The 26,279-nt window shown below is 42.5% G+C and overlaps 1 protein-coding gene across 3 annotated transcripts; it reads right to left on the bottom strand.

Annotated features, from left to right (window-relative positions):
- Positions 1–296: 296 nt before the first annotated feature.
- On the bottom strand, positions 297–24,765 carry LOC123998709 (cytoplasmic polyadenylation element-binding protein 4-like). 3 transcript variants are annotated; one of them, XM_046303801.1, is made up of 11 exons: positions 24,681–24,765; positions 24,324–24,394; positions 22,340–23,494; positions 15,863–15,953; positions 10,024–10,047; positions 7,342–7,512; positions 6,570–6,659; positions 6,186–6,304; positions 5,813–5,927; positions 5,318–5,499; positions 297–4,282 (listed from the first exon to the last, which is right to left on the bottom strand). In XM_046303801.1, exons 3-11 carry the CDS (start codon positions 23,447–23,449, stop codon positions 4,055–4,057), a joined length of 2,130 nt encoding a protein of 709 aa, XP_046159757.1. In that variant the 5' UTR covers positions 23,450–23,494; positions 24,324–24,394; positions 24,681–24,765; the 3' UTR covers positions 297–4,054. The 3 variants fall into 3 exon arrangements, with proteins under 3 accessions (XP_046159757.1, XP_046159756.1, XP_046159759.1); XM_046303800.1 differs by having other exon boundaries at positions 24,338–24,739; XM_046303803.1 differs by lacking the exon at positions 10,024–10,047 and having other exon boundaries at positions 24,324–24,739.
- Between the last annotated feature and the right edge of the window lie 1,514 nt (positions 24,766–26,279).

Below are 26,279 nucleotides of genomic sequence, written 5' to 3'. Positions count from 1 at the left end.
ATGGTTGCAAAATAACTGCTCATAAAATATGAATGGTTCATCTGATACTGACATTTGCAAAAGCTGCCCGTCGTCGCCATTTTAACCCCCGCTCTCGCTCACACACAGCATAACGTTCATAACTCGTTGCGACCTTATTTTCTTGTATGCAGTAAAGATATCTGAATTTATTCAGAGGTTTTATCAGCCAGGGCCCAGCAATGGCTGCTGCCTAGCTTTATGAAAGCAAGCAACCAATGAACATCTACAGAAAACGCAATACACTTAACTGTCCACACAAAGAAAAACACAATGGGCCTTATTGTCACAGTTAAGTTTTATTCATTCAACATTTCACATTACAAATATTTAAAAGTTATGCATACTGTTATAAATAGTTGGCTGCAAACAATTAAATAACATTAGATCTCTTTTTCATTTCACTAGCACTTTTACAGACCAACTCCTAGAAATATGGACATTTTGTATTACATAACTTAATTTGAAAGGAAAATACAAAAATAGTAACTTATAAAGTGAAATGACAATAAAAATTATGGTGATATCTTAAGTAAAAAAAAAATATTAATAAATACAACCTTCCCATACACAGTTAAAAACTATTGACATTTTGCCATTAAGTAACATCATTAACAGACCAATATTTAAATATTTATTTCCTTCAGAAAATGTGAACCATATATTGTGGAGCACAATATAGCAATTAGTAAAAACTAGACACTAACATATTAAAAGCTTCACCTCAAAAATATAACAAAAATCTGATCAAAATTATAAAAAATTATACATTCCAATTAAAAATATACCAATAAACAGCTAAATACATTATTGACCTAATAATTACAATGCAACCAATCACAGTAGCTTGAAATAAACAAATTAAGCAAATGAGCACAAAACCTTTAAATGTTTTAAAAAATAACTTCAATTATTTATATTAGTACAAATAGTTTGATTTCTTTTTCTTTTCTTTTTTACAAACACCAGCATGAAAAGGATTACAATAACAGTAGAAAATGACTGAAAAACATATTAACATCTTTAAATGTCTGCAATTAAAAACGGCATTAAAGAATTACATTGCAAAGTCTTATTCTGGAAAAAAGTTCAAAAAAAGTATTGCACATAACAACTCGAAGTTAACTTGCAACATTTACCACATTCAAGTCTTAATGTTCCCCTTCCTCCAACTAGGTTGATTTGCCTCAACAGACAGTGGAGATGAGTTATCAAGTCTTTTCAACAGTGTCCTAAAAGATGCTCAAGTCTTGCACTGCTAAAATATATTTGTTAGTTTTTTTCTTATTTTCTTGTATATTTTTCTGTGCATCCTGCAGAGGTCTGAGTATGGGGAAGGCAAAGAGATGAACACATGGGAGGGGAGTGAGGTGTGGGGGTGTCCTTAATAAATTAAAAGTTGTGAAACATCTGGTGCACTACAACAATTAATTTCAATAGCTAATTCATGTACTTCTTTTTTTATCATGCATGCTAAGGATTATAATAGGAGCTAGTTGGCAAGTTCAAGAATATACATTTTCCAATGTTAAAATATCTAAACACCAAACATCCATTCTTGTGATACGAGATTCAGCCTAATTATGAACCATCATTTGCATTCTCCTTATAATTGTTACATTCCAGCTATGGAGAGAGGAAACCAAAAACAATAGAAGTTACCATTTTCCAACTAGGGTAGCCATTTTTTTAAACATTCATTTTAAATGACAACGTTTTCTCACCATGCTGTTAAGATCAGATTTTTGTGAAACATTTAGTGTATGAGATCTAATACCTTAAGCAATACACTTTCATCATTCCTCTGCAGTTTTGAAGTCGCATCAACACAAGTGTGCACTTCGTTGTAAAGATTCCTCAGCACTGAAATGTATAATAAAAAGCATAATTGAAAATAATATATTGAAATCACTCAAATTTTTTCTTTAAATTAAAATTTCCATATATGCAGATCTCAGTAACAAAAGTACAAAAGCTACCTTTCACAATGTGAAAAATTGAGGTATTGCAAAAAGGACTTTTCCCATTTGTGAAAAAATGTGCCTAAAATGACTGTTGAAAAAAATGTTTAGAAAAGTAGTGCATAATAAATGTTTATATGTGCATGACAAAATAATTTAGCTAGAAAACACTGTACCAAAAATCAGCAGGCCATGTATAAAATAATCTTTTTCTCATTAACAGCAAATTCTTCAAAAAGGGTTTTTAACTTCTAAAATGTTCACCCACCACACCCAAGCTAAATTCATGGTGCAGAACTGGTGCATTAGCACACCATCAAGCCAACACAAGGATACGTATTTCACTAGTGTATTAAGTTATATTTTAGCACTTACTCCCTGACATATTTAACGCTAGTAGATTCAGATACTGTATGACTATATTAACCAGACCAACTGTGAGTCTTTGTTTAGCTTTTTGTGTTACATTTCCAAACCTTTTGCAGATCTATCCAAGTTACACAACTGCCTACCAAGAAGCTTCTCCATTTTGACCTTTGGAAATGAGCGGATTGACTGGTGAAAAGGCCTGGGTGCTTGTAAGCTCAATAAATCCAGTTGTTTTCACTAATGTTTTCCTGGATTTTGACTGCACTGTTATCTATTAAAGGCCAATCTTTGGTTTACTGGTGTCCATCTGGTCTTCTTAAGGAAAGGGTAGAAATTATATAAAGACGAGAATGAAAACTCTTTAAAAAAAGAAAAAGAAAGAATGAGCTAGTATTACTCACTATTGCACAGCCGTCTTTGCTTCCCTAAAGAGTCTAGGTATAAACTCTTTATTGCAGTCTTGAGTGAAAGAACTGCATGTGGGACGCACATAGTAGAGCACATTACATGGAGTATCTTCATTTATGCTTAAAACACTGGCTGAGTTAGCTCGGCTGGCACAGGAAAAGAGGTCTGCTGTTCTAGCTATATCAATGCCTCCAGGGGTAAATGTGTGTTGGTGACAACCCAACTTTTCTAATTAATTTCTCTTTTCTTTTTAAGGCGGGTAAAAACAAAATAGGATTGTGGATAAAGGCTTGGGACATTTGCACACTTGCATTAATAATAATAAATGAAGAAAATAAAATGGGAAAAAAAACAGGGCTTTCTGCTCACATGCAGCCCTGATGAGAACTAGACCCTTCCTCCTCCTCCTCTCCAAGCTAGCAAGACCACAGACACAGAGAGGGGGGGTTCACTTATTATACCGACACCGGCCAGCACTCAGGGCCTCTGGTACCTCCAACACCATACATTCCTCAATAAGATGCTCTGTTCATTCTTACTACAACCCTGGTTGGATTACAAAAATAAGGAAGTGACAAAGCAGTGTCTAGAAAAGTGTGCCGTTTCCCTTTGATTGTTGTCCTAAGGGAAAGGTGGAGACCGGCTTCTTTTCTTTAACTTATTCGGCACATTAGCAGCTAAGCTTGAGGTATTAGTTTTTGCATGTCAAAATGGAGATCAAACTCAAACGCCTGTTGTGAAATCGATCTTGTCAAGTAACATCAAATATTAGCATGGTCTTAAACATTATTTCAAACATTTGATCTGTAGTCGTTTCTTTTTCCAACCAATTGAGATTAAGCTTTGGTTAAACTACTGGGATTTTATACTGAATCATCTGCACTCTAAAGTAAATAAATAAGTGCACTCTTCTTTAGCGACACCTTTTATATTCACATTTGCTCTGAACTACAACTGAACATACTGCTTTAAAATTCATGGTCAATGACACGCCAAATTGGATAGCAGAGTGACAATTGAAAGCCCTTTGTTTTTTCAAATGTCTATATGCACTAATAAAATATAAAATCAACTGAAGTAAAGAAAAGAATGGGATTTAAACATTTTCTTTTCCTTCCTTGACATATCGGGATATAATTCCAGTTTCTCATCTTTAAAATAAATATGAATTTAAAATTAAACATTTTTTTCAAATTAGAGCTAAAAAAGTAACCAGCAACTGAAAAGTGCATTTATTTGTACAATGATTTGCGACTCCGACTCCCCCCTCTGCCTCTGCCTCTTACTCTGTGTGTCAGTCAGTTCCAGCGGAAGGAGATGTGCCTAGGCCGGTCCCCTCCTTCCTTTACCAGTGGCTTGTGGAACTCTCGGCCGGCGCGTGAGTGAATGGCCGCCCAGCAGTATTCACAGTAATACTGAAGACAGGTGACATTGGCGCAGAAGAAGGGGGCAAACTTGCCCCCACACCGGGTTCCCTGACACTCATCACACAGCTGGTCGTCCAGGACGTATGGCTTCACTTCCACCTGTAGAGAGAGATCGAGAGGAGAGAACTATCGGTCAGACACCCACTAGAGAATAAAGTTAGGATTCATTTACATTAATGTACACTACATCACCCATTAGTGAGGTCAGGCACTGATGTTGGGCGATTAGGCCTGGCTCTCAGTTCCAACTCATCCACAACCCATTTCTGTATGGACATCCCCTTACTGTCCCCAAAGTTGGTAGCACAGAATCGACTAGAATGTAAATTGTATGCAGTGACGTTAAGATTCCCTTCACTGGAACTAAGGGGCCTAGCCCCAGACAATTATTCCTCCTCCCCAAACATTACAGTTGGCACAATGCATACGAGCAGGTAGCGTTCCCCTGGCATCCGCCAAATCCAGATTCGTCCGTTGGGACTGCCAGATGGTGAAGCGTGATTCATCACTCCAGAGAACGCATTTCCACTGCTCCAGAGTCCAAAGTTGAAAGTCACCGAGGTCTTCAGTAAGGCCATTCTACTGACAATGTTTGTCTACGGAGACCGATTTAATACACCTGTCAGCAATGGCTGTGGCTGAAATTGCCGAATCCACTCATTTGAAGGGTGTCCACATATGTTTGTATATTGCTATATAGTGAATCTTCAAAGATTTAACACAAAGATTTGTACTGACAATTACGCACGTCATCCTTTTTACAAAAACGTTTTATCTACAAAAATTCTCAAGTCACTACAGAAATAGAGACATGTTGGCTTGGCACATACTAATGTGTGAACAATTATTCCAGTGTGACCGAGTGAAATAGCCAAATTCTTCTGCAGGTGGCAGCTGGTTAAAGGTACAAGGCATTTGTTTTCTGTCCTCGTACGCCCCAGTCAAAATGCCAACAAATATTTTGCTTTAATCTTTTAAAACCAGAACAATAAAGAACAATTTGTCCTTTTAAAAGACAGGAGACAGAGCCTATTATCTGTTTTGTACATCATTTCTGTCCTTCCGCATACTTGTGTGTGTAATGCTGCATTTTCCTGAGAGAGAAGATAAAAAGACTTCATATAATACACCAACCCGTTTATCGATTTCTCCATGCTGCAGTTGGACAAAACGAGCGCTGATAGCAGCAATGTAGCTCTGCTGATTAGAGAAGGCGACCCGCCCTGCTCCCTTGGGGTACTTGAGCTCGGGGTCTGTGTCGATACCGGCGTAGCACACCCCTCCATACAGCCTGTCCATGATCATTGCTAGCTCCACTGTGAAAGGAGGGAAACACGGGTTACGAAAGGGTTCAAATGCAGCAGTTCCAGGATCTAGCCTCAGATTCAATGTGACATTCCGAACTTGGCCATAATATTCCAAATAGCTGTATGAAAGTCCCCCCATTACACACATGCTGATGTGATGAAATGAAATGCTCATCTAACCGGTTTTTAATATACCATAGAGGAGCATCCCAAATACCCTATGGGCCCCCTATTCATAAGTAGTGCACTATATGGTGCCATTTGGGACACAGCCCAGGACTAAAGTGCCAATGGGAGTGTGGACTAGGGTCAATAGGTTTACCTGCACGGAGAGGGCGTGGCACCCCACCCACAAATATGGTCTTCCTGGGGTCCAGAGGCTGGGAGCCGTCCATCACAAAGTCACTGTCGTTCAGGTTCCAGGGGCGGATCTGGACCTGTTGCACACATACACAGGGAGACGTATGTATCACAGCATGTTACGTCTTAACGTTTGTCATGTCTACCATGTTACGCCAATTTCACAAAGGGTGGCTGCTTGGTTATTCACTTGGTCAGCCACTAATCGAATGGGCTCACTAAATAATAAATGAAGCAGTAAAACGCTGCCGTGGCGCATCTTGATAGCTTTCACAATAGCATGAGAGAAGGGGAGAGAAGATAATAGCAGATGGGTGATGGGGCAATCCGCTCACCGGCTTGTCTTTGATGGTGGGGCTGGACACACACAGGTAGAGCTTGCCGTCCTCTTCAATACAGGCCTCAATCAGGGCCTGCACAGAGCTCTCATCCTGGAACAGCAGGAAGGCATAACCTAGAGCAAACAGAGGACAAGGTCACTCAAACCACCTGCACGGAACAATGTCACAGAGATTACTAGAGGACTTCTACCGTTTCATTCTCAGTCTGCTGCAGGAAATGACCGTCAAATGGTAAGACCGCTCTGCTCACGAGTTTGTTTTAATATTTCGGACTATTTAGGCCTCAATAGTCAATTCTGATAGTACATTTTGATGGCAATGCTGTATGTGGCCGACGAGAAGGGCAGTAGCAGTAGGTTGACTTAAAACGCGACTCACCTTTCGGGGGAAAGTAAGATTTGCTCTCTGCCTTGTGAGGCCAGTCCACAAAGAGGTGTCCAAAGCGACGGAAACTAGCCGTTATCTCATCTAAAAGGGGAAAAAGAAAAAAACATTCAACTATTGCTTCACAGTGGTTATACTGTGATATGGTGCATGTGTGTAATATCAGATGCCTGTTCTTAGTGGTGTAGACTACAGGGATATATGTGAGTCCCTATTACGTCGGGTGTAGATTGTAACGGTAAACAAGGAGAATAAAGCAGAGCAGATGGTAGCGTCAAGAAAACAAGCAGGGCCTCAGCTGTTCTCTAGTCCCGTGCCAGCAACACCAATCTGACATGAGATGTCCTCCACTCCTCATTCTAAAATAAATACACAGATAATGTACTACAACTGTGCCTACTTAAGAGCCAAAACCCTCAGGAAGCAATAAGAACCGGGCAGAAACTGAACAAAATAACACAAGATGTTGTGTTATGCAGAGAGAAAAATGACAAGAGGCTTTCACTACGCAGCGCTGCTCTGCTCTTACGGCAGAAATTGGTCACAAAGGGAGACATTGTCAACATCCGTCGTGTAACCCTAGACTACAGCCCATGAAGACATGCACATTCTAGACCTCCACCCCATCCACCAGGTGTCCAGTCCAGTATCATCCTTGTGTTCACAGTTCATTGCCTCCACCTACGTAACCTTCGTCAGCAGTATTCAGTGAAGCAGTTTCTATATTTTTTGAAATTATAAAATTTAAAATCAAATTTAAGGTTACCTTCATCAATATCAGGGGGGAGACCGCCAACGAAGACCTTGCGTGAGTAGCGCTCCACTCGCTCCCCGTTCTGGTGGGGGAAGCAGTGGGGTGAGCCTAGGCCAGGCAGGCTCTGCTCGCCACGCTCGTCGTCAGGGAAACCATCCTCCATGGGGAACAGGGAAGAATGGACTGAGGAGAGGATCACAGACAACGCAGTCAGCCAATAACAGAGGATGGCATGACTAAACACAACTGATACAACAACAAAAAGATCAATAGTCATTGGGTTTATTTCCTAGGTGTATCATCAACCTGAGTTGAGTGGAGGGGGTATCAATGCATGGCTAGGTATGGTCTAGCAATTTTAGCTACAACAACGTGCCCATTTTACAGTAGTTCATCTGACATGAATCATTGAATGCCAGAAACAATGCTACAGTAAGGCCCTGCTGATCTGCGTTAACAGGGACTGAGGCAGGGATACTAATCAATCTCCCGCTCTCCACATCCGTCCCCAGCACAGAACTACACCAGCCACCCCTCCCCCATTTCAGCTCAAAACACACAGTCCACACACTCACATGAGCGCCTGCAGCCAAGCCCATGGCAGCAGCAGGGGCCGGGCAAGCCTAAAATATCGTTCCGGCCGGGTGTCCTGGAGGCACCCCAGCCTTATTCCTAACCAAGTGACGGAAACCAGAGCTGAGCAGCTTTACGTGAGAGAGTTAGCCCAGAGTCTGTACACCGTGTGTATTGTGTCAAAATCGAATCAAATTTTATTGGTCACATACACATATTTAGCAGATGTTATTGCGGGTGTAGCGAAATGCTTGTGTTCCTAGCGCTGACAGTGAAGTAGTATCAAACAATTCACACAACAAAGTAAAATAATGTAATATAAAAATACAAAGTTCAGATACACTTACTCATTCAAGAGTTTCTTTATTTTAACTACTTTCTACATTGTAGAATAGTGAAGACATCAAAACTATGAAATAACATATGGGCTCATGCAGTAACCAGAAATGCACATTCTTGGCACTCTCAACCGGCTTCGTGAGGTAGTCACCTGGAATGCATGTCAATTAACAGTTGTGCCTTGTTAAAAGTTAAATTCCTTCTTAATGCATTTGAGCCAATCAGTTGTGTTGTGACAAGGTAGGGGTGGTATACAGAAGATGGACTTTTACCAAATAGGGTAAAAGTACATATGGCAAGAACAGCTCAAATAAGCAAAGAGAAACAATCCATCCTTACTTTAAGACATGACGGTCAGTCAATGCTGAACATTTCAAGAACTTTGAAAGTTTATTCAAGTGCAGTTGCAAAAAACCATCAAGTGCTATGAAACTGGCTCTCATGAGGACTGCCACAGGAAAGGAAGATCCAGAGTTACCTCTGCTGCAGAGGACATGTTCATTAGACATGTTCATTACCAGCCTCAGAAATACAGCCTAAATAAACACTTCAGAGTTCAAGTTCCAGACACATCTCAACATCAACTGTTCAGAGGAGACTGCATGAATCAGGCCTTCATGGTCAAATTACTGCAAAGAAACCACTACTAAAGGACACCAATAAGAAGAAGAGACTTGCTTGGGCCAAGAAACATGAGCAATGGACAATAGACTAGTGGAAATTGGTCTTTTGGTCTAATGAGTCCAAATTTGAGATTTTTGGTTCCAACCGTGTCTTTGTGAGACGCAGAGTAGGTGAATGGATGATCTCTGCATGTGTGGTTCCCACCGTGAAGCATGGAGGTGTGATGGCGTGGGGGTGCTTTGCTGATGACACTTTCAGTGTTTAATTTAGAATTCAAGGCACACTTAACCAGCATTGGCTACCACAGCATTCTGCAGCGATACTCCATCCCGTCCGCTTTGCGCTTAGTGGGACTATCATCTGTTTTTCAACAGGACAATGACCCAACACACCTCCAGGTTGCATAAGGGCTATTTGACCAAGGAAAGTGAGGGAGTGCTGCAACCAGGTGAAGCTGGTTGAGAGAATGCCAAGAGTGTTCAAGCTGTCAAGGCAACGGGTGGCTACTTTGAACACTCTTTTTGGTTACTACAAGATTCCATAGGTGTCATTTCATAGTTTGGATGTCTCCACTATTATTCTACAATGTAAAAAAAAACACTAATAAAAACCCTTGAATGAGTAGGTTTGTCCAAACTTGACTGGTACTGTATAGACAATATGGACACTATATGGATAGAATATGTAGTATACCTGAATACATGTGCACGTGAAGCAACAGTTAAATAGGATAGGCCTTGACTAGAATACACATATGAAGTGGGTAAAACAGTATGTAAAAAACAGTATGTAAACAGTATTTAAGTGACCAGTGTTCCATAGGGCAGCAGCCTCTAAGGTGCATGGTAGAGTAACTGGGTGGTAGCAGTCTAGTGACAGTGACTCAAGTACAGGGCACGCTACTGGGCGGGGGCCGGCTAGTGGTCACTGCTTGACGTGTGTATCTGTGTTTCTCGCTCTGTACACAAACAAATGTAATGCTGATAACCACAGCACCACAGACCAACAATGACGCACAACATCTACATGCAAACACATACTGCACCCCTTCAGAAACACTGGACATGGATGCAAAAGACAGGGTCTTTCTATGCCAGTTTTGAAGGTAAAACCAAACAAACATAAATCCACTTGAATTACCCAAAATAATTCATTTACCTCGTCTCCTCCCATAATTCCTTGCTGCATGTAAAAACGAGACAGGTGAACAAAGGGATGCATAGAACATCAACAGTTTCATTGAAATGCTCATTCTTTCAGTCACAACACATGCCCTTCTCCTTTGTAGTCAAATCCTACATGTAATTAGTGCTGTATTGCCTCAGTGCCCAGCAGTACATGGCAGACAGAGCCAGAGGATGCCCTTGTGTCATGAGGACCCGCTCTCTTCCATGGGTCAGATGGCGAGCAGCTCTTCAGGAAGTCAGTGGAGGGTGGTTTTACACGCTCTCTGATACACGCGTGTGCATTCCACAGAGTAACTACCAGCTGGTGTGAACGCCTCTAAGACTAGTACTCTCCAAATGGAATCTATGCAGGACCACCATCTGTACAGTTTGATCACTGTCTGACCATATGACCGAGCGATATAGGCTAACACTATGAGACTCAGGGAGAGACTCCATGGTGGATCACTGGGCTCTGTTGCACGTCGGCTTATGCATATCAAAATGCAGTTGAGGAAGCTGTATGTTATATTTTTTTAATGAACATGTCACTATCTTCAGGCAATAGGGTTTCATTCTCAAGTAAGAACACAAATGGGGAGCTTAGTACTTTCATTGCATAGCTAGGCAAATTAGAGGTCTGGCTGAATGCAAATAGCATAGCCTCTGGCCCTCAGTGGCCTTATCACATGTAAAATATATAAAATAATATCTTGCCTATGCAATGAAAGAACTAAGCTCCCCATTTGTGTTCTTTGCCTAGGGATGGTGACATGTTAATTTCAAAAATATAACATACAGCTTCCTCAACTGTATTTTGATATGCATAAGCCGAAGTGCAACTGACAGCCCGGGGATCCACCATGGAGTCTCTCCGAGTCTCAGAACATGATTTAAAAGCAGAAATTAGAATGACAAAGCTGTAAAACATTATCCTAAATATAAACCATCAACTTAGTGAATTTCACTGCTGTTTAATATGAGGGACTCAGCATGAAATGTCCTTTATCACTAATGTTTAATAACACCCTTATTATTTTACTAAGTCAATATGTCTTTGTTGTAAATGTGTTGGCGCAAAACTTGTGGCAGTTGTGAAAAAGAGTCAATAGCTGGAAGAGTTGCAGAGTTCATAGAAAATAATGCCATTGTTGATTAGATGCCATTTCATTGATTAGGCTATTCTCTTGAATCATATGATCTATCTACTAGAAACTCATGGACAATGTGGTAGAATATAAAAAATGAATACTATGACATTTTTGTTGTTGTACTACCTCTTTTTTGCCCCAATTTCGTGATATCAATTGGTAGTTACAGTCTTGTCCAATCGCTGCAACTCCCGTTACGGACTCGGGAGAGGAAATTGTGTGCCACCTTATGGTTCTCCAGGTCAGGCCGGGTGGCTGCGGATAGAACCCGGATCTGTTGTGACGCCTCAAGCACTGCGATGCAGTGCCTTAGACTGATGCACCACTCAGGAGGCTTATGATTTTTTTTTATTTTTTAATTAAGTTATTCTCGTAAATATTACTTAAGTTACAATAAATGATCTGTTAATTACCAAAAAGATCCAAGATTGCAGTAGATTTGGTAAATTATTCACTATTCAATGAATCTGACATCCAGAGCAAAAAAATAATAAAATAGATTCAGTTCTGGGGGAGACGTGTTAGAAAAGATACTAGAATGAGGAGCGGTAGGGGAACGAGGAGCTCCACCCCCTCTTTTTTTGGAAGTTACAGGCAAGTCTATGGGCCAAATGTCCCCATCCCATCCAAAATTGAAATGCTTACATAGGCAAAATTGTGATTTGTTGTAATTACCAGTGCTAAAAAAAATCTACGCACCTGGTTGCAATCCATAGTCTGTTGACAGATGCTACAACACCAGTAATTCTACGTGTATCTGTCCACAAGAGATTACTATTCAAAAAATCCACATCAATCATTTAAAGAACTAATGGCATAAGAATCGTCCACAGAGCAGCAAACCCACACTGGTGCCTCAAGAGCACGCCAAGCACAAACGTGACTACTGACTATGTTAACATATGGCTTGTTTCACCCTTCATCCATCCATCCATCCCTCCATCAGCATGGGTAAAGCCATCAGATCACTAGTGCTATAAAAGCATTTACATATCATTTATGGGCAAAGGACTATCTCCCCGTGGATGTGTGAATCCTAGGCGACCTAGTGAGAGGAAACAGAGTATAAATCATTAAGAGATTCAGTTACAAGCATACGCTGCAATACACAAACTGAGCCGTTACATTAGCCCACATTAGCCCACGTAGTCCGTCGCCCAGCCGCCTGCTCGCTGGCACCTCATACAATTTACACTGAGCCATTTGCGCACACCCTGTTCCTCCCATGACCTCCTGCCAAATAAGTACTTGAGTGTTGAACTGTGCCATGCTGGGATGCCTTGGTGAAGGGGATAATGAGAGGGGAAAAAACTCGTAATAGTAAACCCATTGTGACTGGTGTGGACCGGAGCCATGTATTTAGAGAGAGTTGGGCCATTGAGGTTTCAGCGTTGATGCATCTACATGACACTCAACATTCCATGGCAGCCATGTCAACGCCCCATAAGCATTACATGGGGAATATTTAATGTCTAGAATTGGAACAATATTTCACTTTGTTTGTTTGACCAACTCTGTATACATGGCTCCTGTGTGGACCAGATGAGAGTGCCGTGATTGGTGAAATCCGTTCGTCACACAAATTCTCTAAGCACCTCCCCTCCCTCCACCTATTCAATCAAAGAGAGAGAACAGGCTGGTGGACAGGCTCAGCAGTCAATGGTGACACAGAGCCAACACACCATTTTGTAACTTCTCAGAGAACAGAGTGCTCTTTTTAGTCGCAGTGGACAATGCTGGAATCGATTCAAAGCCACTTCTACAGTCCATTTTTTCCCCACTTTCCTTTTAATTTGTTCTACAGAGGTCCACGTTTGACGGTCAGATCATTCTTTTCAATTAAGGATAGGCGGGCCGGGGCGCTGCTTTGGTACCCTTGGAGCACACCCAAAGCAACCCAGTAAGGTCAGGACACAGCCGGAGTAGGGCCTGCATCTGTGTGGATCTTTCTAATGTAGAAACACATTGCCCTGGAGACAGTGGCAAGGAACTGCTGCTGCTCACAAGGCGAATGATGCATCATAATGATGTTTTTCTCTGCCTTCTGTAGCTGGCACGCAGCACTGGGAGCGTCATTCCAATAATCAGCAAAGGCACAAACTAGATTGGAGAACATTGAGAGGCAAAGAGCCTGAAGTGATGAGCTGTTGTGTGTGACACAAAGTTGACTTTCACTGTGTGGTTTAACAGCTCAATACAGAGGTGTAGAAATGAATACACGCTACGGAAGAGATAAACATTAGAAACCCATGCCTAAGCTACTCCCTCTAACCAACCGTGACCCAGTCTGTCCTTTCCCCAAACAAAACAAAGAGTAGCCGAGGTGTAAAGTAGATCGTCCTCACCGACTGACAACAGGAACGTTCCGGTTTGCAATGTTTGCGTCACAAACCAGACGGGCAGACTATAGAGACCGTCGCAAGCGTTTAATTTACATGCCCCATAAAAATATATATATTTTTTCTTTTAACTGCGAAAATCAACAAAACCTTCACTAGCTGCAGCTATGAAAATACCTCCCACACAACCAGCACCTAACCTCAAACACGACCTCTAAAACACCTCACTTTACATCATTATAAACCGATTCAAAATCCATTATAAACCGATTCAAAATCCAGACAGTTTTATTAATGGTGGAGTCCCTTTCCTCCACGTCACAACATCTCCACATCCTGGATCAGCCTGACTAATCCTGAGGAAGCCTTGCATCATGGAGAGGGCCTGTCAGCACACCCAGCACAAGTGCTCCATGGCTGGGCCAGGGAAAGAGGCACCTGCGGAGGTCCACTCCAGAGGTGCTGGCATTTATGGGTCAGTGTAGCTGCTGCTAACACCAGTCTGCTGCGCCACGGCATTGTACGTGTGCAGCCGCACAGCTCGAATGGACCTAAGTTGGGGAGCTGCTCAAAATCCATCTGCAACGACCTCAAATGGGGAACTACAGGCAACTATGAAGGAAGAGTTGGGAAGGAAAACCTAGTCGTCAGTGATTATCTCTGCATGTCTGTTCCATTTGACTTCACACCTGAAATTATGGGACTTTCGTACCTTATACAATGCAAAGTTGAGAGGTCTCGTGGGGACCGTGGCATTGCAACATAACGGTTTAATTAGAGGAAGGAATCGATGCAAACACGTTTGTTTTCCATTGTAAATTAGCATCTGCTGCTGATGGAGCTTACGAGCTTATGAGCCTCTTTGACCTGGATCTGTGTGTGGTGTGTGAATGTGTATGGGTAAGTAGGCACCTGAGCTGAGCCGTGAGAGAAACAACCACCCCCACTATCAGCTCGGGGGGGGTTACATTTTTATTAATTTGGGGATCGTTTGGAAGTTGTCAGATGTGATGAGAGCTTCTCGGAGTGAGCTCCTCTTCCTATAGCAAAAGTGACTGCTGTCCCCGTTAATAAAGTATCAATTTTACACTATCTAAAAATGACCATACTAATTGTTTCAAGTTAAAATACCAAATCTATTACTCATGGTGAACCTGGACAATTAAAATAAAATAAGCCCCGATTAGGTTTATTTTTTTATCTAACTAGGCAAGTCAGTTAAGAACAAATTCTTATTTACAATTGACGACCTTCCCCGGCCAAACCCTGACGACACTGGGACAATTGTGTGCCGCCCTATGGGACTCCCAATCACGGCCGGTTGTGATACAGGCTGGAATCGAACCAGGGTCTGTAGTGACGCCTCTAGCACTGAGATGCAGTGCCTTAAGACCGCTGCGTCACACGGGAGGAAGTTGGGCTGTAGCCAGATGAGAGTAGTGTCTGTCTCCGGTGGTAGCTTAGGCTACTTTCATTCCAGTAAAACATTTTCAACAGCGCATTTGATAAAAAATAACCTAGCAAATTGTAGTGGCTCTCACTCAATGAATAAAGCCTAATATTGCAAAAGCCATTTTAAAAACATTTGAATGCTGAAAGTGACAGATCAGGAATAGACTTTAATTTGCACCCTCTGTAGAATAGCCTAGAATTTTGAAGTGCGCATTGGCTCTAGTTGTATTAAAGACGCAGAAATCGCACCACCATTTCCTGGTTGCTCATATTTTAATAGGTTGCCTAATTTCAGTTTGTGATAAAACAAGCAGTCATTCTGTAGAGAATCATTGTACCATCTAAACCAGTGTGAAATATATTTTCCATAAACCAAAATAATGTATATTCAGCTGTTTGAAACTGGTGTACAAAACCAAAAGGAAGCACAGAAATAGCACACTTCTTCGACTTGCTTTCAACAGGAATGAAAGATCCAACTCAAATTTCTATGTGAATCTGGTCAGGTGTAGCTTAAATGGAATAGACTACAATGTTGGGTTTTTTCAGCTCAGATTTACTCAAGTGGCAATGGCATACAACCCGGCATAGCTTATAGGCCTAGGGGTTTTATTTATTTATATAATTATTATGTACTTACCGGACCGAGGTCCCCGTACACGAATGTGTACCATTACACCCCTACTGCACAATCATAAGTCCATTTGCAATCTCAGTAGAATAGCCTACATAAGCCTCCACACCTTACTTCCTAGTCTACTCTCGGGCCACTGAAAGGAAAACTCAAAATCAGTTGTTTGACATGACTGTCCTCGATGACCTTGCAGCAGATTAACAGCAATTTTGTGACCGGACATGCGATCCTGGTGTTGCGAGATTGTCATCTTACCTTTCAGGGTATCTTGCTCGGCCCTCATGATGTCAATGAGAGAGTTCTCCAGGGAGTGCATGTTGAAGCCATCAAAGGATCTGGTGCGCTCCTGTAAAAGATAGATGAGAGTTCTGCTTTAGAGGGATGGAGCCGCCGCTGGTTAAATGTTACATTTGTTGGCCTATATTCGGAGTCCGACGCCATGAAATTTCCATTATGCTTTCATCACACACACACACACTTCATGCATGGAATACAGAATACTATGAATAAAGTAAATGCAATCGTGCCAGTTTATTTTTTGCTGCAGAGTTATAATTTTATAGCTTTCTCTTACAGAAGTAAATCTGTATCTACACATTTTCATTGCCAGTATTATTCAGTACAGAATGCAGGTCGTCGGCTCAAAACACGCTCACTGTGCACGCAGAGGAAGCTCAGGCAAGCAATGATTGAGATGAACTTTAAACACAAGACCATGAAAAAGGGCTGACGCCGCGACCAAACTGGAAATGTTCAATTCTTTTAGTCAGTCGGGCACGACGTGGCAGTGCGATAGAGCGCTCATAACCTAAACCAAAGACGCTCTTAAGCCAGCAGTTCAACTTGTATACAAAAACAATATGGAGGTCTACTACTAAAACAAGGCAGCCTTTCACTCGCTGTCCTTGACTTGAAGGTTTTCAATGGACACTTCCCCATGACAATGGTAGTCGCAACTCATTTCTAAGAATTACTTGAGCAGCAAGCAGGTTAAACCCCTTTACTGAACGGCATACCAGAGGCCAGCCAGGAATAACACAAGACAAGTCCTACCTGATGATAATGTGAGGCTTGTTGCGCAAGAGCTGGAAATGATTCACAGTATCCTTCAACCCAGGCCAGACAAGATCTGGCTGTCATATGACAGGAGAAGCACTAGCATGAAGGCTCATGTGGTTTCGGGACATGGTCACGTCTCACATGTTATGGAGTCATATACCAGGATTTCTACACAGGCCCCATTTTAGGAATCTCAATACCGTTTACTGAAATAATCCATGCTTTGAATAAAACGTACGCGACAGCCTATCATCATGCTAGGTGGTGGGAATTGAAGCAGACGTTTGAATGCTCCATGGCCACCATTTAAAGTGATAACATTAACAACCATGGCCTTGACAAGGACAACCAAACTATTACCAGCAGGCTGGTGCTCCAGTAGACCGTGGTTTACCAGAGATTAATACAAAAATACTCATTACAAATGAAATTCTCCACAAAATCTAGGTTCTAGTACAGTACTAAGTAACGAGATGCCATAAAGGTGTGACATTGTGCAAGATCCGGTAAAACCCTTCCGCCACCACGACGCACAAACATGGCTGCTGTTGTTGCTAAGCATCTGAATGGATTGGCAACCGTAGTGATTAACTATCTGTTCTGCCCTCCTTTCTCACGCACCTCCTCCCATCTGATGAACAGGCAGCAACACTCATCCCTGGAAGCTTAGAGGGCCCAGGCTACGTACTTAGGTGCACACAAACAGCCCTTAAGAGCACACATGGCATGGGCCAGTGGAACCTGCCTGGTCCTCAGTGTCTATCTCACAGCCTCAGATGTTTGGTTAATATCCAAGGTACACAGATAGAAAGGTGCGCGGGTCAGATAAGGCACTTCCTTAAAAAGCTCAACAATAACCTTGAGAAGAAAACAAAATTGTATAAAATAAAAAAGGCAGGCTTCAGGCGTCCGCATGCTTCCCAGGCGAAACAGTTTCAGGAGAGTTTTTATATATAATGGAGACATTGACATTTTTGTTTGTTCTTTCTGCCGTTTGGGCAAACAAAATGGTCTCCCCGAAGCCAGCAGAAGTTCGGGAGCCGAAGTCCACACCCCTTCGTCTGTGATTATTGAACAATCCCTACAGTTGACCAAAGTTTTTGTTATCATTCAACGAGAGACGACTCGTATTCATGCACATTTTTTCATTGAGAAATACTGCAGCAAACGTCTTAGAAAACGAGCCGTTTTACATTCTAAGATCCCCTCTGCAAAAACTTTAAATGAATGACAGATTAGATTAATTCAGACTATTTTGAGGTAGTGTGTACTGGCAACGGCATCTCAAAATAACCAAACAGTACTATTGCCATTTTTTCCAAAAGAAGGTCTTAAAGGGAGTATGCCAGCACACACTTTCAGTTTGCCTAACGAACTTCGGCTTGCCGCCAGCCAAACTGAAGCATGACGCCGCCTTTAGTCCACATAATAGGCGAGTTGCACATATACAGGAAAGTAAATCAAAGAATTCCCCCGACCCCAACTATGAGGAAAAAAAGTTGCACCTTACAGAAACTAAAGAATCTAGGGAAACAGTGAGGGAGAGACCAAACCGGTACAACAAAGGAAACTGTGAAGGAGACCAAACACAGTGTAACCCATTTGTATTATAATATCTCTCTCCAGGCAGAGAGCCTGTGTCTGGGAGCTTGAAGCTAGGGCCAAACTATCCAACGTGAAGAACACTGCTAAAATAGGCCTTGATGATACACCCTGAGCGGAATGATTAAGTATGGCATGCTAAGGGTGTTTCTGCTACAACATTAATCTACAATGTCACAGCTATACTAATGAAAAAGGGAATGGAACGGGGGGAGGGAGGGAGGTAGGTAGGTATAAGGGGCCCAGCTTTGAAACTTGATTTTTGTGTTGCTGGTCAGAGTATTTCAAAGCCTTGCACATTAAAACACCCTCAAGCCCATTAATCCAGCCTCAGAGCCTGGTTAGGGAGGCAGGGGGTGCAGACTGGTCCCACGGGGGACCCAGATCTACTTTGGTGATAAAGTAATTAATGAACAGCAACAGAGCCTAATCAGAGAAGGGGTGTTAAATGCCTGTGACACTTCTGACATTTATTTTCTCTATCGCTCTCATTTCTTTTATCTCTCTCATTACAACATACAAGATGCTTCCTGTTTCAAAACGACATTCAAGGGTAGGAGAAGGGCGAATAGTACACAACACAATTATGCGCTACTCACTGATGGTTATTTCATTATTCCAGGGATATGTGCAGAATTTAACACCATAGGATCATTCCATAATTGTCTGATGTCCTCAAAATGTTAATAGCTGGAAGTGTTCTGGCCATAAACGAGGTGTTGAATGACAATTAATGAATGAGGCTCGTTACTACATCAGTAGAACAAAAGATTCAAACTGGAACTGACCTCAGAACAGCAGTCAGTCACACAGTCCACACGATCAAAAACATATTCCCATTAGTACACTTAACTGATACAACAGTGATGTGAACAACAAGACATCCTGCCACATTGTGACCCAATGGACAGCAGACTAATTTGAATGTTCGTAATGCCTTATACATTGTAAAAACACAAAGCAGCAAGGTCTACTATAAACTAATGACTTACGGGTATTTCAGTCATACCTATTCAATCAGGATTTATGAATCTCTTTAAAATGAGAAAATATTCAATTCATTCAAGATTCAAAACGTTCAGTCTTGTATACAAGGACAATGCAATTCCCATTCAATAAGGTCCTTGTGCACAGCCCAATGTCCCCATAATTATATTAGGGCATCAATGTATATTGCATGGTTCAATAAAATAAAAAAATGTATATGATAAACTCAATTCTGATTTGGAGCGGTTATATATTCAAGCAAATGTATGTCCTTCATTTAAACTAGCTAACCAGAATACCATAACCTACCTCTACTAACAACTTCCCACGTAAATTGCTAATGTGGCCCTTTGGGTGCCTGCCCAGTCCCAAATCCAAAAGGCATGTTACCGGGGCAGCAGGCCCTGTTCCTCCCAGTCACGGAAGGCTGTAGAGCAGCTTACACAAGGCTAAGAGGAAGTTTGGGTTTTAGAAAGTGAAAAACCTGCTTTGCCTCAGTGCAGAGAGGCCTAACAACACAGCTCTAGTACCACACCCAAAGGCAGTATAGTAGGGACCAGGGCCCTTCACACAAACTGTCTCCTATGTACAATCTTTGAAATAATATCTTGAGATGATACTGGTGTGTATGTGTTCATCCACGTTGTATAATATTATCATGACATCCCTCTCTGGGAGGCACAGTCACTGATCCCTGAAAGATGACACTGGACCTAGGCAACAGATGACTATTTGTCATGGGCACTTGCACCCAATAACAAAAGCTACTCTAATACAGAAACAAACAGAGTACAGTGGCCTCGCCAGCAAAACAAACAGCCTTCCCACAGTAGTCTAGGTCTCCCAGTACAGAACTGATCTGTGATCAGCAGCACAACCCAAGGCCATCACAGGATGCACGTCACATCTAAATAAAAAGGAGGGGCCTTTTGTTTTTAGCACCATTGTCTCTTGACAAACCTTTTGTTGGCCGTTTTTGTTCTCCCGAGTGGGAGCAGCATCTCCCTTCTCTTATTTTCTCCCTAAGATGCTCGTTAGCCTAATCATGAACGCCTCACCTGTGTCAGCTTGCATGGAACCCGTGCTCTCCTACCCCACCAGACAGCCTCTGCCTTCACACCAAACGTGAGATATTCTAGGTGGTGGAGACACAGGAGGCATATGGAAACCTACAGCGCCATTAAGCTTTGACTAAGAGATGGGCATCACATCACTTGTATCAATGCAACTATTTTTAAGTCCCTAAGGCATACACCTGAACAATTAAGGCTACAAATAGACATCCAGTGTTGATTAACATAACCAAGGGTTTCTATGAAAATGTGCTGCTACAGTACGGTACCAAGGTATTTTTACACAATATTACTTGAGCAATGTAGCCTAAATGTGGTGTAAGCTTGATGGCTGTAGGTTACGCTAAAAAGGGAAATTGGTGACAGCCTATATGCTGCTGCAATCTATTATTTTAAAACAGGCAAGTGGTTAAAAATTAATAGGGAGTGAACAAACAGGGGACAAAATAACTGCAAAAGGACACCGCAATCACCCACATGTTGCCTCTGTGATAAAATGGAAACTATGTGGAGCCATTTGGAAATGCCTGGCAGTCACAAGAGAAAGGCATGTGATCCATGGAAATGGACTTGTGTTCACCATCGCTGTCCACTTTAAGCTGAAAACATTGCTTGGTCAGGGACAGAGACAAACAGGAAACCTAGTTATTATGTAGTAATGTCCTTAATACAAAAATCTGTGTTTCCCCTAAATTAATTTAGTGGCGGTGACCGAGATGCGCTTTTAATTGGATAGTCGTTGGCTCAATAATTGGAAGTCTATGGGAACAGCTAGCATGTCATTGCGCTAACGCTAGTAGCATTGCATTCACCCCCACCAACCTTGCCACCACTGCTGAAAAAAATCCTAGGGGAAACACTCAAAATAGAACAAAACCATGAGTTAGCCTAGTGTGACTAAACATGATTGCACAGTAGAAATGGAATAAATCAACAGCACTTCCAAACAGCTAACCTTAGCCTACTATACTGCATTTACATTCAAAACAGATCCCTCAGTCCAGTCACACAAAAGTAGCCTGTCCTTTCTCTACTCAACCGTTGAATATAGAGACCGTTGCAGAGGGTTCAACTTCATTTCCAATGGATTTTAAGACCACAACTTCATTCTGACAGTCTCTATTCAACGCTCTGCATTCTGAACTGCCGATCAGGCCAACCTAACATGTGAGAATATTCATCCTCTTGAAAAGACAAATTTAAGTATTCACAGCCTGCGTCAGGAAGCTAAAACCCCCAATCTAACCCTCTACCCCCAATGCATTTAGAAGGCAGTGTCATAATCGAGCTAGCCTGAGCAACACGGTGATTCTAAACCAACAAGGGCACGGCACTGCTGTGTGATATAGTAACATAGTAGCGAAGCTATTAGCAATATGTAACATGGTCGGTATGGCATCATGGCTGATGAAGCACTTCTGGGGGGGGGATCCTCAAAGCCTTCAATCAGGCCTTCCAGCACATTTATATCAGCCCAACCCCCACAATCACCTTCACCCCACAGACACCCCTGTGCTTGATCAATAAAATAACCTCCATGCCCTTTCCATCAATCCTATCAGTGTTCTCTGCACATAACACTGTTGTCGAAGTCATCTTAATTGTGCGCTATCAAATTGCATTAAAAATGAGACTGCATTATAAAGACGGCGTAGACCGGTAGTCTTGGGTTATTATTAGCCCTGTAATCTTAAAATCACTATTTCACAGGAAGATGGGTAATTGATGCTCCATCCATTTCTCTACTGCATGTTCTATGGATGAAGAAAACTATATCATAGCTTCTCTCTCGCATATACGTGGCACCCATCACTGCAGTGGCAAAGCTATGTTAGTCATAAGGGGCCTCTGGCAATTAAAGCATAGGACTAACATTAATATCGTGACAAATTCATCATATAATGGAGAGTAGGGCCTTTGGGTACATAAAATACAATTACTACTCACTGAGTGGCTCTAAGTATGATCACAAAATTAAGAGGTATAAAAGCGGTGGGAATTATTCACTGACCTGGAAGGGGAAGATGTTCTCACTCCTGCTCACACTCTCGTCCATCCAGGACTTGGGGTTGAAGCCAGGGCTGGTGCGGGAGTACTTCTGCGACGGCACGTGGTTGTTGGGGAAGGTCTTCTTCAGCGGGGAGATTGAGTTCAGGGGAGTCATGCCTCCGTTGAGGCCTCGACGGTACTCACGCCCCTGGGAGCCTCCCCACCCACCATAGCCCCCACCGGGGCTCCAGGAGGTGGAGGAGGGGGAGGGAGAAGGGCTTTGGTAGCTACCCCAAGGTGACGGGGGCTTATTCAGGTTATTGGACAAATGCGGCAACTGGCTAAAGGCAGCATTCCTATGGGGGAAGGGAGGAGGGTGGGGGCTGGCCGGGGACCTTCGGTGCTGTTGGTGCTGGTTGTGGGGATGCTGAAAGTGAGGGTGTGGGGGATGGTGCTGGGAGATGGGTCCAATCTGGGGAGAGAAGTTTCCCCCGAAGCCTGGGCTGACGTGGTGGGAGAAATTCTGGAACAGGAGGGGCCCGTTGTTAGCAGAGGCAGCTGGGTTAAAGAAGCTGACATCCTCGTTGATGATGGTGGAGGGGGTCTGGGAAATAGCAGCTGACCAGTTGTTGAAGCCAGTCAGGGACGAGGAGGTACTGGACTGGCACGGAGTCCCAAGACCTGATGTCTCTTGGTAGTCGAAGCCTGTCAGTACTGGGGACTCGAGGCGCAGCTTCTCTTTTCCATTGCTACCCTCAGAGAGGCCGCCCTCCACCTTGTTCTCCTCTGACCTCGCCTTCTCTAACTCCGATACGATTCCAGACTCCGGGTGGCCAGGGGATAGTAGCTGTTTTTCTTGCGTTTCTTGCATTTCCTGTTGCTGGGCTTTGGGCTTTTCTGACCCAAGAATTTCATCTTGCATGCTGCTGTGGGCAGCTGTTGCTGAAAACAGCCAAGGTGACCCATTGTTACTGCCATTGCCAGCTGTGGTACTGTTTATAAAAGCACCAGGGCTTTGAGATGCATTCTGATGATGGTGTGGAGGTTGCAGATGTGGATGAATTCTAACTGGGAAAGCAGACTTGTTGCCAGTGTTATTTTGCACTAAGACTCCAAACCCGTAATCCCCCATTTGTTTTCCCACACACAATATCTGCTATCCCTTGATCTTCAGGTCCTAAAGAGAGGGAGGGGGGGGTGACAAAATACACCCGTTAGTATTTCAATGTTTGTAAATGAGAATCAGGCTGATAGAGAAATCAGACAGGACATTGATAGCACTCTAGTTCTCATTTTCTACTGCTAATGTGATGATCCCTTATTGCTTGTCAAGCTAACGTCTGTCGAGAATAGCTGTCAATATAACAACCTTACTAACGAGACATGTTTCTCTGCCACATCAGTTCCCTGTAGTTAACTATTTTGTTTGCATGCTAGCTGTTTAGCTAGCTAGCAACATATTTAACTAAAGGCTCATGACGTTGCCACAGACAGCATATGCTACGCGCTAGCAGCTAGCCAATTTGCTAGCAACTCGGATAGCTAGCCTACCTAGCTAGTAAACGTTAGCCTGCTATTTCGGACAGTCGACAGTTGATCCAACATTTATAAGGCCAACTAAGTTAATAATAGCTAGCATTTGTCGATAACAGGCGCAATTAGCTTTCTAGTTGCAATAGAATTATTCAAGAGTATTTGGAAAATGTATCTAGCTAGGTAAATTTAGAACGAAAACATGACAGACAAGCGACCTTGCGTGACAGCTGTCAAAGCCTATTCCCTGTGTGGGTGCTAATTTGGACTAGACCCTTTATTAATTACATAAAACTTGTGACGTAGCTAGCTAACGCGTTAGCAATCTCTTCATTTATATAGTTTCTGGTTGTTTTAGGCAAAATATGAAACGGTTATTATCAAGTCAATAGTGGTAGATGCTAGCTAGCTAACTTCTGAATAATCTGGCTAAAGCGACGCTACAAACATCGATCATAAAATACATTTTTCACCTTTTGGGCGCTACCTTTGATCCAAGCGATGACTCGATCCGTCCTGTAGTTAACCTGCAACCTCGATGTGTCTGATGAAATAACGAAAAGAAAGTTTATGACTCAAGCGATATGGTTCTTCTATGCCTTTCGCTCATACAGTAGCTATGGCTAAACAGCTTTTCTCTCTCTCTCCTGACGTGTCCTGCCTGATCAATGACACAACCCTCTCTGGAGAGCGCTAACCTTGACTGTATAAAAAATAATTACGTCATTGAATTAAATATATACAACTAATTCAATACTAGTTAAGTGTAGTGGCTTATTCGGTCGGTTTCATTGTTAAAATTATTTCAAATGTCCCTCTAGTCAACTGACTTGTTCTGCGTTTCTTCGCCGTAGCTCTACCTCTCCTCAGAACCGACCGTGGCCAAATGACAAGGTTCTCATCCGCAAGACACTTCCGGTTAGAGCTCTGCCCCCTCCTTAAAGCCCTCCCGCGAATGGCTGAGAGCCTCGCGTCAATTCCTGACACCACCCACACCTCGTGAGACAGCGTCGTGTAATTGGTCATACAAAAAGTAGCCTCACCCATTTTTTCCAAATAAGGCGCACATGCGAAAGATGTGTCCGCCTTTTAAGGTCTTTAAACGTGATATGCATATTCTCTTCACGCCAAGTCTCCACCTTGTAGGGTTGAATCGTGAGAGATGAGATCCAGCTGAAATTGCATTCCATGCACGGTATCTTATGCAACCATGTCATGAGCCTCCTACAGAAAGATTGAAAAAGGTGAATGGTATGGATCCTGAGCAGAATCAAAGCATTGACCAGGCTGTAGTTATGATGATATAGTGACAGTCCTACCTTACTGGTAGATACATATACACAGGGTACAAAACATTAGGAACACCTGCCCTTTCCATGACACTGACCAGGTGAAAGTGATGATCCCTTATTGATGTCAACAGTTAAATCCACTTCAATCAGTGTAGATGAATGGGAGGAGACAGGTTAAAGAAGCCTTGAGACATGGATTGTGTCTGTGTGCCATTCAGAGAGAAAATAGTTAAGTGCTTTTGAACAGGGTATGGTAGTAGGTGCCAGGCACACTGGTTTGATTGTCAAGAACTGCAGCGCTGCTGGGTTTTTCATGCTCAGCAGGTTCCCGTGTGTATCAAGAATGGTCCACCACCCAAAGGACATCCAGACATCTTGACACAACTGTGGGAAGCATTGGAGGCATCCCCAATAGATCATCACATTTTTCTGTAGAAAAGCCAATGATAAAGCCCTGTACACTGGGTATGCAAATTGTTCCTATTTTGGGGCCATTTAATTTGTCTGAAAAGACTAACTCTGCCTACCTGGCTGACCGGGAGATCTGTGGCCAAATTGAGTGTGCCTACTGTGCCAATCAGACAGCTTAAAACACCGTGCCTACAGCTTCTACGACCCCTGCCACAGCAAAGTTTGATACTAGCCTACTTGAGATTTCATCGTTTTTAAATCATGACCAGAGTGGGACTGTCAAAGAATACAGCAAAGAGCTGCTGTTATCAGTTACTTTATGTTTAGGTTGTTTAGGTTTTTATCCAACACTGTCAACACTGTTTTATTCATCACTATTACAAAATATAAAAAGCGTGTCTCTCTATGTCCACACACGTTGCAGTTGGAATGAATGAGTGAATGAATATCGAAGAATATTTCACTTTCTCTGGTCATAGGAACAAAATTCATTTGTGCATGATGCTTGTGCAACTAGAGTTTCGCCATCAGGTCTCTGGTCAGTCTTAGCAGAAGAAAGGAAAGAGAGAGCAGGGACCATGAGAGGCTGACCCTCTGCTGCTCTCTCCCTCCCTCTGAGACAAATGTCGTGTTCAAAACAACTGGGAACTCTGGGAAAAAATAAGATCTGCCTGGGAAAAATCTTTTTGAACGGTCATCCAACTCGGAATTCCAAGTCGGAAACTC

This window comes from Oncorhynchus gorbuscha, linkage group LG16 (genome assembly GCF_021184085.1).
Source record: "Oncorhynchus gorbuscha isolate QuinsamMale2020 ecotype Even-year linkage group LG16, OgorEven_v1.0, whole genome shotgun sequence".
Classification (NCBI taxonomy): domain Eukaryota; kingdom Metazoa; phylum Chordata; class Actinopteri; order Salmoniformes; family Salmonidae; genus Oncorhynchus; species Oncorhynchus gorbuscha.
Note: the sequence above shows the minus strand (reverse complement) of the source record. Positions and strands in the feature narration are given on the sequence as shown.

Bases quoted from the DNA above. Each gene is read 5' to 3' on its own strand.
- LOC123998709 (XM_046303801.1), bottom strand. From the start codon at position 23,449: ATGGGGGATTACGGGTTTGGAGTCTTAGTGCAAAATAACACTGGCAAC. The intron at 5,500-5,812 runs GTAAACCTATTG...CTCCTTTCACAG, and splicing joins GCCACGCCCTCTCCGTGCAG to TGGAGCTAGCAATGATCATG. The intron at 4,283-5,317 runs GTTGGTGTATTA...CTCTCTCTACAG, and splicing joins ATGGAGAAATCGATAAACGG to GTGGAAGTGAAGCCATACGT.